The sequence below is a fragment of the Syngnathus leptorhynchus genome, chromosome 9 (genome assembly GCF_054491065.1).
Source record: "Syngnathus leptorhynchus isolate UIUO chromosome 9, UIUO_Slep, whole genome shotgun sequence".
Taxonomy (NCBI): Eukaryota; Metazoa; Chordata; class Actinopteri; order Syngnathiformes; family Syngnathidae; genus Syngnathus; species Syngnathus leptorhynchus.
Genome location: NC_141203.1, coordinates 2,608,655 through 2,627,996, shown reverse-complemented (window position 1 = coordinate 2,627,996; position 19,342 = coordinate 2,608,655). Strand labels below are relative to the sequence as shown.

General features: G+C 42.3%; 2 protein-coding genes across 12 annotated transcripts in view; both read left to right on the top strand.

Moving 5' to 3' along the window:
• clasp1a (cytoplasmic linker associated protein 1a) overlaps positions 1–10,304 on the top strand; it is an 82,691-nt gene extending 72,387 nt beyond the window's left edge. For 7 of the 9 annotated variants that reach the window (XM_085921227.1, XM_085921231.1, XM_085921230.1 and 4 more), the window contains 5 exons: positions 2,684–2,874; positions 3,637–3,765; positions 5,691–5,897; positions 8,019–8,135; positions 8,517–10,280. In XM_085921227.1, the coding sequence (XP_085777353.1) occupies positions 2,684–2,874; positions 3,637–3,765; positions 5,691–5,897; positions 8,019–8,135; positions 8,517–8,603 (731 nt within the window). In that variant the 3' untranslated portion in view covers positions 8,604–10,280. Of the gene's footprint in view, positions 1–2,683; positions 2,875–3,636; positions 3,766–5,690; positions 5,898–8,018; positions 8,136–8,516 lie in introns of all 9 variants that reach the window. The other 2 variants (XM_085921233.1, XM_085921228.1) reach the window with 2 other exon arrangements.
• A 2,475-nt stretch (positions 10,305–12,779) lies between these two features.
• Positions 12,780–18,803, top strand: vtcn1 (V-set domain containing T cell activation inhibitor 1). Of its 3 annotated transcripts, none has more exons than XM_085920982.1 (5): positions 12,780–12,911; positions 13,103–13,167; positions 13,595–13,954; positions 17,268–17,477; positions 17,571–18,803. In XM_085920982.1, exons 1-5 carry the CDS (start codon positions 12,880–12,882, stop codon positions 17,675–17,677), a joined length of 774 nt encoding a protein of 257 aa, XP_085777108.1. In that variant the 5' UTR covers positions 12,780–12,879; the 3' UTR covers positions 17,678–18,803. The 3 variants fall into 3 exon arrangements, with proteins under 3 accessions (XP_085777108.1, XP_085777107.1, XP_085777106.1); XM_085920981.1 differs by having other exon boundaries at positions 17,223–17,477; XM_085920980.1 differs by having other exon boundaries at positions 17,223–18,803.
• The last annotated feature ends 539 nt before the right edge of the window (positions 18,804–19,342 follow it).

Genomic DNA, 19,342 nt, shown 5'->3' with positions numbered 1-19,342 from the left:
ACCCTCCTGAAGTTGCGCAGATTGTCCAACTCCTCCAGGATGACATATCCATGCATGCTGTTGCAAGAAGATTTGATGTGTCTCCCAGTACAATCTCCAGAGCATGGAGGAGATTCCAGGAGACAGGCAGTTACTCTAGGAGAGCTGCACAGGGCCGTAGACAGTCCTCATCCCATCAGCAAGACCGATATCCGCTGCTTTGTGCAAGGAGAAACAGGTTGAGCACTGCCCGAGCCCTACAGAATGACCTTCAGCAGGCTACTGGTGTGAATGTTTTTGCCCAAACAGTCAGAAACAGACTTCACGAGGGTGGCCTCAGGGCATGACGTCCTGTAGTGTGCCCTATGCTCACTACTCAGCACCGTGGAGCTCGATTGGCATTTGCCATAAAACACCATAATTGGCAAGTCCACCACTGGCGCCCTGTGCTTTTCACAGATGAGAGCAGGTTTATCCTGAGCACCTGTGATAGACGTGAAAGGGTCTGGAGAAGCCAAGAAGAGCGCTATGCTGCGTGCAACATCATTCAGCATGACCGGTTCGATGGTGGGTCAGTGATGGTCTGGGGAGGCATTTCCATGGAGGGACGAACAGACCTCTACAGGCTAGAGAACGGCGGTCTGACTGCCATTAGGTATCGGGATGAAATCCTTGCACCCATGATCAGACCCTACGCTGGTGGAGTAGGTCCTGGGTTCCTCCTGATCCACGACATTCCCGGCCTCATGTGGCAAGAGTATGCAGACAGTTTCTGGAGGATGAAGGAATTTACACAATTGAATGGCCCTCACAATCACCTGATCTAAACCCGATAGAACACCTTTGGGACATCATGTTTCGGTCCATCAGACACCGCCAGGTTGCTCGTTAGACTTTGCAGGAGCTCACTGATGCCCTTAGACAGATCTGGGAGGACATCCCACAAGACACCATTTGTCATCTCATTAGGAGCATGCCGCGACGCATGCATACAAGCATGTGGGGGCTACACAAGATATTGAAAACCAGCTCAGTGGCCTAGTAGTAGAGTGTCCGCCCTGAGACTGGAAGGTTGTGGGTTCAAACCCCGGCCGGGTCATACCAAAGACTATAAAAATGGAACCCATTGCCTCCCTGCTTGGCACTCAGCATAAAGGGTTGGAATAGGGGGGTTAGATCACCAAATGATTCCCGAGCGCGGCGCCGCTGCTGCTCACTGCTCCCCTCTCCCCCAGGGGATGGATCAAAAATCACATGGGGATGGGTTAAATGCAGAGGACAGAGCCCTTTGAGACTGCTTGTGATTTAGGGCTATATAAAAACTTGACTTGACTTGACTTGACTTGAAAAGAGTTTTGAATTGCAGAAATTGAATTTAGGCAAAATGGACAAGCCTGCCACATCATTTTTTCACTTTGATTTTTGGTCTATATAATGAGCCCTCTGTAGGCTGAAAACCTTTATTTCTATCAAAAGATGTGGCATCCTTTTGTTCCTGAGACATTAAACTGTCCATATCAGTATAGATATCCAACTTTTTTTTTTCGCCATTGAAATCTGATGTGTTTTCAAAGTGTTCCTTTAATTTTTTTGAGCAGTGTAGTTTATTATAGTACCGTAATTTTCGGACTATAAGTCACGTTTTTTGTCATAGTTTGGGTGGGGGGGGGCGACTTATACTCAGGTGCGACTTATATGTGATTTTTTTCACAAATTTTCAAAATTCTAAAATCCGCAATGTTGTGAAACCGCGATAAACAAACCACGATGTAGAAAGGGATTACTGTCATTTGAACTGCAAGTCACCCGTGCCGCGCCGCGGTTGTTTACATAAAAGGCAAAGGATTCGATCACGGGATGACGAAGATGACGAAGGGCCCCACGTACTACCGGCATCATTAGCGGCTTTGTTTGTAAGGGACACAGAGGACGAAGAGTTTGAAGGATTTAATGATTTGGAGTGATTTGGCTTATAACGCACGCCTGGTCCTTCTCGACGGGAGCTCTCTTTCATCCAAGTCGGGGGCTGGCGCTCGGCCGAGTGGCTGTCCGGGGATGGTGGATGGGGCTCGGACATGGCTTTTACGCACGCCCGGTGCTATTTATGGAGCTCTCTTCCACCTCCGTGGCTGGAAGTCCAGTTGTTGTTGGCTCGTTGAACTCTCGTTTTGTTAAATAAAGAGCCGTTTACCAAACCCACGTCTTCCCTGGTACTTTGTTAACGCTACAATATCGTTATATACTAGATCTCTGCAGCGCACGCGCGCCGTTGTTGACATAAAGAACGAGGAATTTGATCGATGGATTTAATGATTTGGCGTGACACAGATGTTTTGATAATATTGTTAAGGTGGAAAGGTGGTGGTACCTCACAGTCCAAATGACTCCTCCTCTTTTCTCCTTAAACAATGTATGTAGTATTTATAAAGGGTGCAGTGTATGAAATGAGAGTAATTTATACAAGGAAGTATCTGCTGAATTACTCATGTACATTGCTTTTCAAAAAAGGGACGTGAATTAATTGGTCTAAAAAAATGGTTGCACTTAAAAGTAATTAAATCTTTAATGTGCTACTTTTGACATTCCTAATACATACGTGTGTGTGTGTTTGTTTGCATGCATGTTTGCGTGCGTGTATAGTTTAAGGTATAAGTCTTTAGATAAAAACTGTTTTGCTGTAATTCTTTCTTCTCTTGGTGAACAGTTGGTCAGGACAACTCCGACATGGTCGCCGACTTGCTTAAGGAATTGTCCAATCACAATGAGCGCTTGGAGGAACGTAAAGGTGCTCTGGTAGAGCTTCTGAAGATCACGCGAGAAGACAGCCTGGCTGTGTGGGATGAACATTTTAAGACTATCCTTCTCCTTTTGCTCGAAACACTGGGTGATAAAGATGTAAGTAGCCCAATATTATTATTATTATTCTTATGATGCAATTTTGAGGACACTTAGCAGCTATTATCCTGCCTTGAACCCCACAGCTCAGGGTCCGTATTTATGTACAGGGTCCGGCAAAATGATCTGACACATTTGTAGGTTTAATAAAATGCAAATAAATTAAAGAAACAAAAACGTTTTTTTATTTTATTTTCGAAAAGTACATACCCTGTACTACCTTGTAGAATCCTAGTGCGAACATAACTCCTCGTGACACATTTTTGAAGTGCCCACCGACAGTTCTAAAGCAACTATTGGTCTACTTTTTAAATAAAATGTACTTTGTAAATGTACTTTAGGCAATTGGTGACAATGACTTATTGAAGCTTTTCCTTTATGTTTAGCTTGACTGAAAAAAATATGGGAAAACAATGCAATGAGTAATAACATTAAAACCAACACAAAAATAAAACCCAGATGGTTACAGATGTGATTTACTCTGTAAATTGAAAATAATGAAAGTAATAAATACCATGTAGTTATGTCCAGTACATCTATTTTCTAGCATTTTTCCAGTTTCAGGTGAGCTGTCTTTTTCTTAAGACAGTTGCTTTAAGCGTTGGTTTTGAAACAAGCACCCAGAATTAGCTTTAGGGTCAATAAAGTGTCCAACTAAAGATTCATAGCATTGTTTTTAATATACTGTAAGTCAGTCTTATTAATACTGTCCTGTGGAATGTGGACTTTTTAAAAATTGTAAATATTTCCTCTTTCTGGTAGCATACCATCCGAGCCTTGGCGCTGCGTGTGCTGAAAGAAATACTCAAGAACCAACCAGCTCGGTTCAAGAATTATGCGGAGCTTACCATCATGAAGACCCTGGAGGCCCACAAAGATTCTCACAAAGAGGTGTACTGTTGCCCCACACAGAATGTATAAATTAATATGTATTAGCGATAGCCTTTTTTTTTTTTATATATATTTAGACAAACCTGGTCAGTTACTCTAGTTTGATGTGCATTTAAAAAGAAAACAACTTTATGGAAAGAATACCATTGCAACGCACAATGGGAAACAGATACTACTATTATTATTATTATCGATCCATCCATTTTCCATACCGCTTTATCCCCGCGGGGGTCGCGGGCATGCAGGAGCCTATCCCAGCAGTCATTGGGCAGTAGGCGGGGGACACCCTGATCCGGTTGCCAGCCAATGGCAGCTTTTCAATTATAGTAATAATATCTAAGAGGGACGAACAACCATCCACACTCAAACCTAGGGTCAATTTGGAGTGCTCAATCGACCTACCAAGCATGTTTTTGGAATGTGGGAGGAAACCGGAGTGCCCGGAGAAAACCCACGCGGGCACGGGGAGAATATGCATACTCCACACAGGAAGGATCGGATGTGGAATCGAACCAGCACCCTCCTAATTGTGAGGAGGTCGTGCTATCCAGTGCGCCACCGGGCCCTATTGTCATTATTATTATTATTATTGTTTTATAATTATATAATAATAATTATTATTATTATTATTACACTAATAGTATATAGTAATAGTATTACTATTACTATATGAAAAGAAAATGTTCACATGCAACAACATTCAAAAAGAAATGAAAAATAAAAGTTTTACTGAGGCAGTATATAGCTCAGTGGTTGTTCCCCAACCCAGAGGTTGTGGGTTCAAATCTGGCCCTTGTGACTATGTTAAAGTGAGCAAAATACTGGACCCTCATTTGCTCCTCATGGTGGATGAGGAGTCATTGTTTAGGCGCTCCGAGTGCCTTGTAAGGGGAAAAACACTGGAAAAGGAAAAGCCCATTCATTCAGACCTGTATGATCTCACCATCCATCCATCCATCCATTTTCTGTACCGCTTTGTCCCGTGCTGGAGCCTATACCAGCTGTCATCGAGCAGGAGGCGTGGGACACCCTGAACCAGTTAACACCTAATCACAGGGCACATAGAGACGAACAACCATCCGCACTCGCACTCACACCTATAGGCAATTTGGAGTGCTTAGTCGGCCTACCACAGATGATTTTGGGAAGTGGGAGGAAACCTGAGTGCCCGGAGAAAACCCACGCAGGCACGGGGAGAACATGCAAACTCCACACAAGGAGGGTTGGAGGTGGAATCGAACCCGCACCCTCCTAACTGTGAGGCGGACATACTAACCAGTGCCCCACCGAGCCGCCTACATATATGATCTCACCATTTTAGCTATACTATACATATTAGAGAACTTTTTTTACAGGAATCCCTTGGATCATGGTAATCCTGTGGAACTTGTTTATTCATTTATTTATTCATTCATCTGTTTATCCATTCATTTATTTTGTTGTTTGTTTGTAGCTGACATTATTTCACGATGCCTGGTTTGGAGAATAAAAGGGAGGGTTGGAGGTGGAATTGAACCCGCACCCTCCTAACTGTGAGGCGGACGTACTAACCAGTGCTCCACCAAGCCGCCTACATATAAGATCTCACCATTTTAGCTATACTATACATATTAGAGAACTTTTTTTACAGGAATCCCTTGGATCATGGTAATCCTGTGGAACTTGTTTATTCATTTATTTATTTGTTTGTTTGTTTATTCATTCATCTGTTTATCCATTCATTTATTTTGTTGTTTGTTTGTAGCTGACATTATTTCACGATGCCTGGTTTGGAGAATAAAATGTGTTATAAACAAGAGGACAATGATGCATTTAGCATCATGCCGTGGGAAAGAAGCTAATATCAGGTCCCCTTCAAACTTTTGTTGTGCTTAAAGGACAAAGATGATGTATTTTTTTCTGGTTTTCTTCATGTAATTTTTCAGGTGGTGCGTGCAGCTGAGGAAGCTGCATCAACATTGGCTGGGTCCATCCATCCAGAACAGTGTGTCAAGGTGCTGTGCCCAATTGTGCAGACAGCCGATTACCCAATCAACCTGGCTGCCATCAAGATGGAAACCAAAGTCATTGAACGCATTGCCAAGGACCCGCTAATACAACTGCTGGTGGACATCATCCCGGGACTCTTGCAGGTTTGTGAATGTTTATAGCCTCTTACCCATCTAAATCAGCCTTTTTCATGGCTTGCTGACCTGTGGAAGCGCTGAAGTTGACGTGGCCATTTTTCCAGCTTTCCGTGTTTTCTTGTTTGTTTGTTTGTTTGTTTGTTTGTTTGTTTGTTTGTTTGTTTGTTTGTTTGTTTGTTTGTTTGTTTGTTTGTTTGTTTGTTTTTTATCAAAAGGGTATCATAGTCAATAATATAAGGAATTTTCTTGCTGTCCAAAACAAAAATTTAACGATGGCAACTTCTTTCTGAAAGGCACATACATTTAGACTGTACTGTCACCCATTGATTAACCGGTTTACCAGGAAATGCAGTTTGAAAATGGCATTTACTCAGTCAAGACACATTGTGAACTCGCCATAGACCTCACATTTTTCTCATGAGATTTTGCTGAACTTGCGTAACTTTTTCGAAAATGATTGTAGTAAAAAGTTGATTTTCATACGTCAAACATACAGTAGATGTTCAGCATTGACAGCTTCAAATCAGTTAAATTACCTTCTTATGAAGTGTGGAAGGATGATAATAATCTTAATGTGTAAATGCATAAAAACTAACAAAATTTCAAGTTAAGAAATCCCTTTTATGATATTTTATTAATAATGTTATGATTATTATTAGTAATAGTAGTAGTATTACTACTACAAAATGTTTTGTTTGGGATTGGCTCCAGCATAGCCGTAAACATTGTGAGAATAAAGCGGTTTGGCTCATGGATGGAGGTACCATAGCAAGCGCCAAGTATTTTGACAAATAATAATAATTCACCTAAAAACCTAAAATGTTCTCAAAAGCCGACAGTGCGCCTTATAGTCCAGTGTGCCTTATATATGGATCAATTTATGAATTTGTTGATCCATACTGGTTGTACACAGTGCTCTGCCAAAATTTTCAGTACGTTTTAGTACAGCTAGTAAATTACAAGGTTGCATCGCTTACCAGCATTACGGCAACCGTGGTCAGGGGGCGTCACTGAATAGCTGTTGTACCCGTGAGGCTATTTCATGTCAAAATAGGCTGCTCTGTTAATGTTTCGAGTAAATTGATGGATCGATATGGAAGGGAAACATAGGTAAGCGGTACCAAGGTGTTAGATCGAACTTTAGTCAGTTCCGATCATTTTTTAAGCCCTCGTTTGAGAAACGCGATTGTTTACACTTTGCTGAGGCTCATGGAAGTTTGCGGGTGGCTAATGCTATAGTGATAGCTGCTATACGCACGAGGCTATTTCATGTCAAAATCGGCTGCTCTGTTAATGTTTCGAGTAAATTTACGGATCGATATGGAAGGAAAACAGGTAAGCAGTACCAAGGTGTTAGATTGAACTTGAGTCAGTTCTGATCATTTTATAGGATAGTTTGAGAAACGCGATTGTTTACAGAGGGCTCATTGGTTATTGGCTAGTGGATGCATATCGTAACCCTAGTCAACCGCAGTTTGTTGCAGTATAGCTTCTATTTTATGCACTTTATAATCCGGTGTGCCTTATATATGGACAAAGTTTTAATATGGGCCGTTCATTGAAGGTGCGCCTTATAATCCGGTGCGCCTTTTGGTCCGGAAAATACGGTACATTTGTATAGCGCTTTTCAAAAACCCAAAGACGCTGACCGGGAACAAGACATACGTACAGGGGGGAGGGGGACGGGGAAGAGACAATGGGATAAAGTTAAGAAGAGGAGACCAGTTATGGGTAGGGGAGGTCATAGGCTTGAGAAAAGAGGTAAGTTTTTAGACGGGACTTAAATATGGGGAGTGAGGGTGAGTCACAGACAGATTGAGGGAGAGAGTCCCAGAGTCGGGGTGCTGTGCAGGATAAGGCTCTGTCACCAAAGGATCTGAGTTTAGATTTTGGGACTGTCAGACGTGAAGTATTGGAGGATCGGAGGGGGCGGTAGGGGATAAGGAGGTTGGATAGGTAAGGTGGTGAAAGGCTTTGACATTTTGATTTGAGGAATGATTTGTCTTATTTTTCTCAAGCAATATTTGTCATCTGCTACCTCCCACACTCCTTGTTTTCCTTGCTCCCGTGTATGTGTATTTGCATTATTGTATGGCGGCACTGTGTGATACCTGTGTCTCATTGCAGGGCTATGACAACACAGAGAGCAGCGTTCGCAAAGCCAGCGTGTTCTGTCTGGTGGCTATATACTCGGTAATTGGTGAGGAGCTCAAACCCCACCTGGCACAGCTCACTGGCAGCAAGGTACTGACCACTACCAAACATTGTTTAGCTGCATGTCAGTGGCGGGCACTACAACCTGAGCCTTCAAATGTTCCCACTTAAATTGACCTACTCCACCTCTATCAAGTTCTTTTACAAAATAAATGTTATATATTAATTCATGGCTAATTCTACAAAACTAAAACATGAATGTCTAAGAAATTGAATATTGTTTATTGCAACACTGATTTATTTATTGCTTGTGTCTGTTAAAAAAAAACTTGGAAAGAGGCCCAAATCAAAGCACAATTACCTTTCAAGTTCAAGTCCCTTTTCTCCATTAAAATTCAAATCTAAGAACACTGCACAAGTGCAACATGTTGAGTTTCTGTATGAATGTGTTGTGTCCTTGTTTGTTTGCAGATGAAATTACTGAATCTGTACATCAAGCGGGCCCAGACCACAAACAGCAATAGCAGCAGTTCCTCAGATGTATCCTGTCATAGTTAATGGAGAAATGTTTAGCTGCAAATCATGCAGATGAACGTCGCCATCTATCCCATGGGCCCAATGACTCAAAATATCACATCCACCTCTTGAAATCACTTTTTTTTTTTTTTTTTAGCACGCTTGTTCTGAAAACATGGGAATGTAGTTTGGATATGGAGATATCTCTTTTCTACCTTTGTAGATCCCGTACTAATCATTATTGTATTCACTGTTATGTTTCGCCTTTATTTACCGATTTAGCTAAATAAAACTTGTTGGTAAAATAAAATGAATTAAAAACAAATACTGTATATATAAAAATGATTTAAATCAAATGAGAAAAAAAACATTAGTACTGTCTTCTAATTTCAGGTATTATTTTAAGTATACCGGCGCACAGAGATGATGCCTCTGTGTAGAATGTTTTTTTGTTGTTGTTTTTTTTTAATATAATTTTAAATGGCAAGTGGCTTCAATTGATTGATTGTGTAGAAAGTACAGTGTAATGTAAAACATGTTTTTCTCAAGATGGAATTCAAGATGGAATTGTGTGTGAGACTGCTGTTCCAACTTGAGTGAAAAGAGAGTTTGTAAATATTGCAATAGTCTTTTCTAGCTGGGAGTTGGGAGAGACCAACAATATGACACTGCAGCCTTGGTCATGTCATGCACACAGTAAGCTTCTTCACGGCAACTGCAGCGACTGACTGGCATGTACAAAACTGTAAACATCTTTTGAAAACTGTGAATCTATTGCGGGTGGGGGATGCAAGCAGTATTCTCCTTTGTGTAACGACAGCCTCTACGATAATCAGATGCACCACACGTTAGTTTGTTTGGAGACCTTTAGACATCTGCTTTGCAGCATTTTTGTTAAATCTAAGTTGCCTGTGTCGGATTTTTCCACGTTAGCCTGCATTTAACTTGCACACATTGTCTGTGGAGGGCCCAGGTTATTGGCTGTTCAAGTGCACTTGCAACATTGTATTACTCAATTCATTACTTCAATATGCGTTTGGTCGACACACCATTCGAACAGATTGTTTTTATTTCAGCATCTAATTTACAGTAAGGTATGATAAAGCTTTAAATGTATGGAAAGTCAGCTACTTTTCTTGGGTTAACTTAAATGTGATAATATAGATTACAATCTACTTTTTGAAATTCAGCTGCTGTACAACCCCTCTCTACTTGATGTGATGAGTGATGTGACAGAGAATCCCAGGCAAATAGGCCCGTTCTTCTGACTCAAGTAAAATGAATGTATATAATTTACTTTTTGCTGAAACGTGTGTTTTTTTTTGTTCGTTTGTCTTTTAAGAATATCATATTAGAGGTACCGAAAGTGACGTGTAGCCCTCATACAGGCTATTGTCTTACATTTCTTCAAGCCTGTTTGCTGTCAAATGAAAAATAATTGTCAGATTTTTACTCTGTGTACAGGGGAGTCAATTATTACTCTGTCCATACACAGGTGAGGCAGTATTCTAATTTCAAACCATTATTTTTTGTTTTACTTTATTTTACCATGCAAAATGTGTGCCCATATTTCTTTTTACTTAATATTTTCTTTTATTTCTTTACATTGTACAGAAGGATGTTTTTGCTAACAACCACCCTTGATAGACTTGCAACAATCGAAATTGTTTGCTTGCATAATAAACAGACTTGATGTTCTGGAATTCTCTGACTGTTCATTTCCCATTGGTCTACTTGCAAACATGTTTCTAATTACCGTAATTTTCGGACTATAAGTCGCTCCGGAGTATAAGTCGCACCAGCCACAAAATGCACAGTAAAGTGAAAAAAAACACAAGTCACACCGGAGTATAAGTCGCACTTTTGGGGCAAATTTATTTGTCAAAATCCAACACCAAAAACAGACATGAACCAGCAACAACAGGCGAAACGATACGGTATGCTAACGTGACATAAACACAAACAAGGAGCTGAGAACGGGCCTGACGTAACATTCAGAGAAATTCAAGTAAGTATTACATAAATAACACGTTTATCAAACCATCTGTGTCACTCCATTAAATCCATCGATCGTGCTTTATGTAAACAATGCCGCGTATGCGCCGCATATGCTGACGTCGGACCCATTGTAAGTTGGTCCGGTTATAATTATTCTACAGACCCATATAACGATATATAAAATATATTTCATAACTATCATATTAAAACAATATTATCAAACCATCTGTGTCACTCCAAATCATTAAATCCATTGATCAAATTCCTCGTTCTTTATGTCAACAACGCCGCGCGTGCGCTGCAGAGATCTAGTATATAACTATATTGTAGCGTTAACAAAGTACCAGGAAAGACGTGGGTTTGGTAAACAGCTCTTTATTTAACAAAACAAGAGTTCAACGAGCCAACAACTACTGAACTTCCAGCCACGGAGGTGGAAGAGAGCTCCATAGAATAGGAGCGGCTGTGCGTAAAAGCCATAGCCGAGCCCCATCCACCGTCCCCGGACAGCCACCTGGCCGAGCGCCGGCCCCCGATCGGATCGGGCGTGCGTAAAAGCCATAATAGTTTTTCAAACCTTCTGTGTCACTCCAATTCATTAAATCCTTCAAACTCTTCATTCTCCGTGTCACTTACAAACAAAGCCGCTAATGATGCCGGTAGTACGTGGGGCCCTTCGTCATCTTCGTCATCCCGTGATCGAATCCTTTGGTCTTTATGTAAACAACAGCCGCACGTCACTTGCAGTTCAAATGACAGTAATCCCTTGCTACATCGCGGTTCATTTATCGCGGTTTCACTACATCGCGGATTTTTGAATTTTTAAAATTTGTGAAAAAAATCACATATAAGTCGCTCCTGAGTATAAGTCGCCCCCCCCCCCCCCACCCAAACTATGACTAAAAACGTGACTTATAGTCCGAAAATTACAGTACACTAGGACACCTGCGCTCTTCGGATCGGGGATGAGATCCTATCCCAAATGGAGGAGTTCAAGTATCTTGGGGTTTTGTTCACGAGTGAGTGCACGACGGAGCGTGAGATTGACAGGCGGATCGGTGCAGCATCGGCAGTAATGCAGACTCTGTACCGGTCTGTCGTGGTGAAGAGAGAGCTGAGCCAAAAGGCAAAGCTCTCAATTTACCAGTCGATCTACGCTCCCACCCTCACCTATGGTCACGAGCTATGGGTCGTGACCGAAAGAACGAGATCCAGGATACAAGCGGCCGAAATGAGTTCTCTCCGCAGGGTGTCCGGGCTCTCCCCTAGAGATAGGGTGAGAAGGTCGGTCATCCGGGAGAGATTCTGAGTAGAGCCGCTGCTCCTCCACGTTGAGAGGAGCCAGATGAAGTGGCTCGGGCATCTCATCAGGATGTCTCCTGGACGCCTCCCTGGGGCGGTGTTCCGGGCATGTCCCACCGGTAGGAGACGACCCAGGACGCGCTGGAGAGACTATGTCTCTCGGCTGGCCTGGTAACGCCTTGGGATGCCCCGGGATGAGCTGGATGAAGTGGCTGGGGAGAGGGAGGTCTGGGAGTCCCTCCTAAAGCTGCTGCCCCCGCGACCCGACCCAGGATAAGCGGAAGAAGATGGATGGATGGATGGATGGATGGATGGATGGATGGATGGATGGATGGATGGACGGACGGACGGACAGACGGACGGACGGACGGACGGATGGATACTCCAATTTCCACGTGTCCTGGAAGCGGCGGCCGTCAGTGCCAACTTTTCTTTTTTTGTTACAATCGCCATTTTAGAAATGGGCTGGAAGGGTCAAAAGTCACGCGGTTAGTGTGCGGCCACAGGGCTTCTGCCATCTTCTGGTGAAATATAAAATTACTTTTTTTGGATATAGTTTTTTTTTTGGGGGGGGGGGGGTTGTTGGCGGGCGGATATTATTGATTTTTTTTGACAGAGGCTGCGGGCCGCACTTTGAATATGCCTGTTTTAGACTGTACCTCCAACATTAAGGGCCACCAATTTAGATTTTTCGATGAACCTAAAATGATTTTTTTTTTTAATGTGGATGTAAGCCTTTTTTTTCTTGGCAATAGAAATCTACTTTGTTGTTATAAGCCAAATGAACAGCAGCATACGCCTTAAGGTAATATTGACTCATGGTTGTAATAAGTTCATTTTGTTTCACAGTGAAGTGAATATTGACTCATGGTTTTGTATTTGTGTGTGAGAGAGTGAGTCAGTCCACACAAGTCAAGAAGATCATGTTTGATGTACTGGTGGATTTATTTATTTCTTTTTCAAGAAATTTGAGATGAACAAGAAGTTTTCCTCGAAAGACGTTTGTGCGTGAGCAGCCATGGCTTCACTGGGGCAGCTCATCTTCTTCATGTGAGCATTTAGACTATTGTTTTTAACAAAATTATTGTAAACTCACAACATAATCAGCAATGAAGTCAGAGGAACTTTGTAATAATGAATGGCTTCTGAGAAACTTGGTTTCTACCTTAGGTTATGTCAAAACATAACCTCTCATCTTTGTACAAAGAAAGCTCACTGTATGCGTTTGTGTGTTTGTGGAGGATGATCACGGTCACTGTTGTCTTCTCAGCGCTCATCATCCTCATCGTCTCCTTGTCACTTTCAGGTAAGTCTTTCACGATGAATCAATTCAGTCGAACTATGTACGCCTTGTGCATATTTATATCAGTGTGAAAGTGTGTCTACTTGCGTTCTGTGGTAGAATTACAGTATATGTTGAATCACTGGTTTAATGGATAAAGTGAAAAAGGGGTAGGAATCTAAAAAGCTATGCTTCCTCCTACTCCTTTTCGAGCATTCTTTATTGATCTATTTATTTATGTATTATTATTATTATTATTTATTTTATTTAAAATAATTATTCTTTCTGTTTGTTGGTTTATTTTTTGTTTGCCTGTTGTATGGACTTATATATGGCACTTCAAGTGCTATCTGTTTTACTTAATTTTCTTTTTGTTTTGGATGTTCGAAATAAAGATATTAATCAATCAATCAATTAATCAATCAAAAGTTTCTCGTCTTTGTCCTTGAAGGCAAATTGTTGCTGGTTCAGAGCCTCAACAGACTTCCTGTGGCCAACCTCAATGAAGACCACATGCTCAGCTGCTTCCTGACTGTAGACAGTGAACAAAGTCTACTCCAAGACGTGTCTGTCACATGGACGGAGGAGTCACTGACGGGAATCATTTACAGCTACGAGGATGGCGCAGAGAGCAACGATGAGCAGGACTACCAGTACAGCGGCAGGGTACAAATCTTCAGCGACATGTTGGTAAAAGGAAACGCCTCACTTCTGTTGAGGAAGGTACGACGCACCGATGCAGGCAAGTACACTTGCTTGCTCAGTCACTCGGAAGGCATCGGGAAGGTCAACATCATCCTCAGGACGGCAGGTGAGAAAACTTGCCATTCCAGTTGCACTGTTTCATTCCCTAATCAAATAACAGGAACATGCAAATGGCAAGTGATTCAACTTGGAAATAAAGAATAAAAAAACACAGTCATCGTTTAACAAGAATAAATAATAATAATAATCTAATAAAGTCCTCCATGGGTCAGGGTTGACCATGGATCCATCCTAGGCTTTGCTGTCTGCTCTGCTGGAGCAACGTCTTTTGTGACTGCAGAGGCCAATGCGGGTTAGGCAGTCCCTGTCGCAGCAGTCACATCTGTGGGTGGTCTCTGGCCTGTTGGCAACGTTGCGCTCCTTTCTGCACGCTTCCCTGTTAGCTGCTAATTTTGGTGGGCACCCAATCTCGGCGAGGATCTTGAAGAGGCTGTCTCTGCTAACGAGATTGACGGCCTTTGTAAGATTCAATATTCAAGAAGTTTATTGGCCATGTTTGGGCATTCCAAACAAGGAATCTGACTCCGGTAGATCTCAGCCTCTGTTCAACATTTAGGAGACTAACAACATTCAGGACGTGTGAAAATTGACAATTATTCTCAAACATCCCCTTAAACTCAAAACTCTTACTCGGAGAAATGAGAAACCTTGAGAAGAGACCACAGATGGGAGGATACCTCTTCCAGGATGACCAGGCTGCAATGGATGCAGAGAGGACACATAGTACAAGGTCGATAAATGCGACGTACAGTGGCATCTGTTGATCTTTGCACTTTCCCTGAAGTTGGCGGAGAAATAAAATCATGTCCACCGTTGACCTTTTAGCACGGAAGCTGCACTGCGACTCAGGGTAGACGTGTTCTGCCAGCTTTGGCAGGCGGGTCAGAATGACCCAAGCAAAGACTTTGCCGACGATGCTGAGAGGAGTGAAATGCCTCTGTAGTTGTTGCAGTCGCTTCTCTCGCCCTTGTTCTTGTAGATGGGGATGATTTTGGCGTCCCCCATCTCCTGTGGTACAGCTCCTTCATGCCAGCACTGGCAAAGGACTTTGTGCATAGGATGAAGGAGGGGGTCTTGCAGTTCCTCTTAAAATACATACACTGCTCAAAAAAATTAAAGGAAGAGTTTTTTTATCAGTGTATGGCATGAATTCAATTACACTTTTCTGATAAGGTTTTGGTCAGGCACGTGGCAGAGGGGGTTGCTAATCACTTTCAGTGGCATTGGTGTTGATGGAATTAACAACAGGTACACTAGAGGGGCAACAACGAGATGGTCCCCAAAACAGGACTGGTTTCGCAGGTGGAGGCCATTTCAAGCTCCTCCCTCTTGATCTTTTTTAACTGTTTTTCCACAAGCGTTGGCTTTAGCAAGAGTCATTATCACGACTGGAAGCATGAGGCGATTTCTTAACCCGCCTGAAGTTGCGCAGATTGTCCAACTCCTCCAGGATGACACATCCATGTGTGCTGTTGCAAGAAGATTTGATGTTTCTCCCAGTACAATCTCCAGAGCATGGAGGAGATTCCAGGAGACAGGCAGTTACTCTAGGAGAGCTGCACAGGGCCGTAGACGGTCCTCATCCCATCAGCAGGACCGATATCCGCTGCTTTGTGCAAGGAGGAACAGGTTGAGCACTGCCCGAGCCCTACAGAATGACCTTCAGCAGGCTACTGGTGTGAATGTTTTTGCCCAAACAGTCAGAAACAGACTTCACGAGGGTGGCCTCAGGGCACGACGTCCTGTAGTGTGCCCTATGCTCACTACTCAGCACTGTGGAGCTTGTTAGAGATGTTCCGACTCTAACTTATTGTGCAAGAACCACACGAGACAGTATGCCCTTTTGAACACTTGCACGTGGAGAATTTGTTCGTCATTGTAGATACAACAATGTCCGAACAAATTCTGCAAGTGGAGAATTTGTTCGTTGCTGTAGACACAGCAATGTCCGAACAAAGTCTGCCGTTGCATTCATGCAAGACAGTATTTATTGAGAAAAGAAGGGTGGGGGTGACAATTTACATGTGTGGTGGCCAAGGTGGGGGTGAAACACCTGGCCTCTGATAGCGGGGGATGTTTTACGATGTTGAGTAGACAGAACAACTTTGATTGCGTCTTCTTCAATTGGTCAATCAGTGCAAAGGATCTTAGCACTTTGTTCTACTACTTTGTTAAGACAGGACAAGCTTAGGTTAATTATTACTGATTACATTCCAACATAATATGATCAACCTAATCTAATCAACCCTAACAGAGCTCAATTGGCATTTGCCATAGAACACCAGAATTGGCAAGTCCGCCACTGGCGCCCAATGCTTTTCACAGATGAGAGCAGGTTTACCCTGAGCACCTGTGATAGACGTGAAAGGGTCTGTAGAAGCCAAGGAGAGCGCTATGCTGCCTGCAACATCATTCAGCATGACCGGTTCGGTGGTGGGTCAGTGATGGTCTGGGGAGGCATTTCCATGGAGGGACGAACAGACCTCTACAGGCTAGAGAACGGCAGTCTGACTGCCATTAGGTATTGAGATGAAATCCTTGCATCCATGGTCAGACCCTACGCTGGTGCAGTAGGTCCTGGGTTCCTCCTGATCCACGACATTCCCGGCCTCATGTGGCAAGAGTATGCAGACAGTATCTGGAGGATGAAGGAATTGACACAATTGAATTGGCCCTCACGATCACCTGATCTAAACCCGATAGAACAACTTTGGGACATAATGTTTCGGTCCATCAGACGCCGCCAGGTTGCTCGTTAGACTTTGCAGGAGCTCACTGATGCCCTTAGACAGATCTGGGAGGACATCCCACAAGACAGCATCCGTCGTCTCATTAGGAGCATACCGCGACGTTGTCAAGCATGCATACAAGCATGTGGGGGCTACACAAGATATTGAAGAGTTTTGAATTGCAGAAATTGAATTTCGGCCAAATGGACGAGCCTGCCACATCATTTTTTCACTTTGATTTTTGGGGTATCTATATACTGAGCCCTCTGTAGGCTGAAAACTTTTATTTCCATCAAAAGATGTGGCATCCTTTTGTTCCTGAGACATTAAACTGTCCATATCAATATAGATATCCAACTTTTTTTTTCACCATTGAAATCTGATGTGTTTTCAAAGTGTTCCTTTAATTTTTTTGAGGAGTGTATATCATTTGATGATATATTTTTTCCACCAAAAATAACTTCAATCAAATTTTGATATTATTGCTTTTTTTAATAGAATCTGGGTGGTGTTTTTTTAACATATGACACTGCACATTTTTTTTGTACGATGCATTTATGATTACATTTTATATTCCTCTGTTAGCTTTCACAGCACCCACATTTACATTGTCAAACGGTGCCCTGACAGCTGAAGCGACCAGATGGTTTCCCAAGCCCAACGTGACATGGCTGGATGCCGCTAACAGCGTTCTGCAGGGGAGCACGGACTTCCAACAGAGTTCTGCGGGCATATTTCGAGTGGTCAGCACATTGCAGCTGGTCAATGTCAGCGACACTTACACGTGCAGGATTCAGAATGATCTGGTGGCGGCTCACTCTGATTTCACTGTGACAACAGGTCAGTTCTGCAAGAAATGGGATATGTTGTATTTTGGGGCATTCCTATCCCCAGCCAGAACATTAATATTTCCTTATATGTTTTATTTTGCAGGCTCGAGTGTTACAAATAAAACTTACTTTACTTACAACGCTGCATCAGCCCTGCGAGCACCAGATTTTATTGTCATAATATGCGTCTTTTGTGTTCATCTGCTGTAATGCAACAGTACTTCACAATACATTATGTATGTCCTAATCTACAACGTCAAACTCAAGTCCTGGTGCAATCTGGCCAGCCCAAATTGTCTTATGTACTAAATAATGTTGAGATAGTTTTATCGTAACTTGAACAATGAACTTCTATTCATAACTTCTGATTTAAAAACTAGTTATCCATCAATTTCTTGTGTACTACATATGTTTAATAACATGAGGGGATTAAACATTTGTATGGTTTCACAGTCCTAACACCAACCCCGGAGGAAATCACAAATGCATTGGGGCCTGTGCCAAAATGAGTTTGACAGTCCTTTCACATAGATAAGACAACCTTGTGAGTATGCCAATAATTAGCTTCTAACAAAGGTAATTTGTAGAAACAACTTATAGGAAGTTATGATTTGTTATTGTTTGTTGAATTGTTACAAAAATTATAGATACATTGAAGCAATGGTCATATTGTCTTGATTTAATCGCAAATAACTTACTCTGAAACTTTGGTCTGTAATTGTAATTTGTGTGTAATTTAGTACAAAGCGGCGGCTCGGTGGGGCAGTGGGTAGCACGCCCGCCTCACAGTTAGGAGGGTGCGGGTTCGATTCCACCTCCATCCCTCTCTGTGTGGAGTTTGCGCGTTCTCCCCGTGTCCGCATGGGTTTTCTCCACGTGGAATTCCTCCCACATCCTCCAAAAAAAACATGCTTGATAGGTTGTACGTCTCTGTGTGCCCTGCGATTGGTTGGCAACCAGTTCAAGATGTCCCCCGCCTACTGCCCGATGACGGCTGGGATAAGCTCCAGCACGCCCGCGACCCCCGTGGGGACTAAGTGGTTAAGAAAATGGATGGATGAAAGCTAGTATGCTGTTTAAGACATCAATTATTATTATTTGTACCTTCTGCCATCTAGTGGAAGAGCTTTTAATTGTCCTGCCTCTCATTGTCGCAGGCAGAGATAGAGGCTATGCTGCTTTATCAGTAGTGAATACACTGCTCAAAAAATAAAGTGAACACTCAAATAACACACCCCAGACCTGAATGAATTAAACATTTTCATTGAATACCTTTGTTCTGGACAAATTTGAATGTCAAGCTGAATCATCAATGGAAATCAATACAGGCCTGGATTTGGAGTTGCACACAAAATTAAAGTGGAAACACAGTTTGATGTAATGCCTTAAAAACAAGTCAAAATGAGGCTCAGTAGTGTGTGTGGCCTCCATGTGCTCGTCTGACCACCCTACAATGCCTGGGCATGCTCCTGATGAGGTGGTGGAAAGTCTCCTGAGGGATTTTCATGATATTTTTTTTTTTTATTAATTGGACTGTTTAAACCCTTTAAAAGGAAATTCAATTTACACTCTGACATTTGACTCTGATTTGATTTGATTTATACAGTTGCAATAACCCTATACGTTCCCTGTCACATCATTCATTTTTTAAGCTGCATTAGGCAGTCTTAAGTTCTATAAAACATCTTGATGAACTTGGGAATTTATGCATAGCAATGCATCCATTAACTACAAGAATGTACATTTTGTAATTCGATTGACCACACTGTTTTGACAAATGACCACAAGTAGTGTGTATTTCTACACGTAGTGTGCATTTCTATCACATTTCAATCCTTAGGGACATATTTTTTTTATTTTATACGTAGAAATGAT

Excerpts from the sequence above, each read along its gene's own strand:
- vtcn1 (XM_085920980.1), top strand. The coding sequence starts at position 12,880 with ATGGCTTCACTGGGGCAGCTCATCTTCTTCAT. Across the intron at positions 12,912-13,102 it reads GGGCAGCTCATCTTCTTCAT|GATGATCACGGTCACTGTTG; the intron begins GTGAGCATTTAG and ends GTGTTTGTGGAG. Across the intron at positions 13,168-13,594 it reads CGTCTCCTTGTCACTTTCAG|GCAAATTGTTGCTGGTTCAG; the intron begins GTAAGTCTTTCA and ends TTGTCCTTGAAG.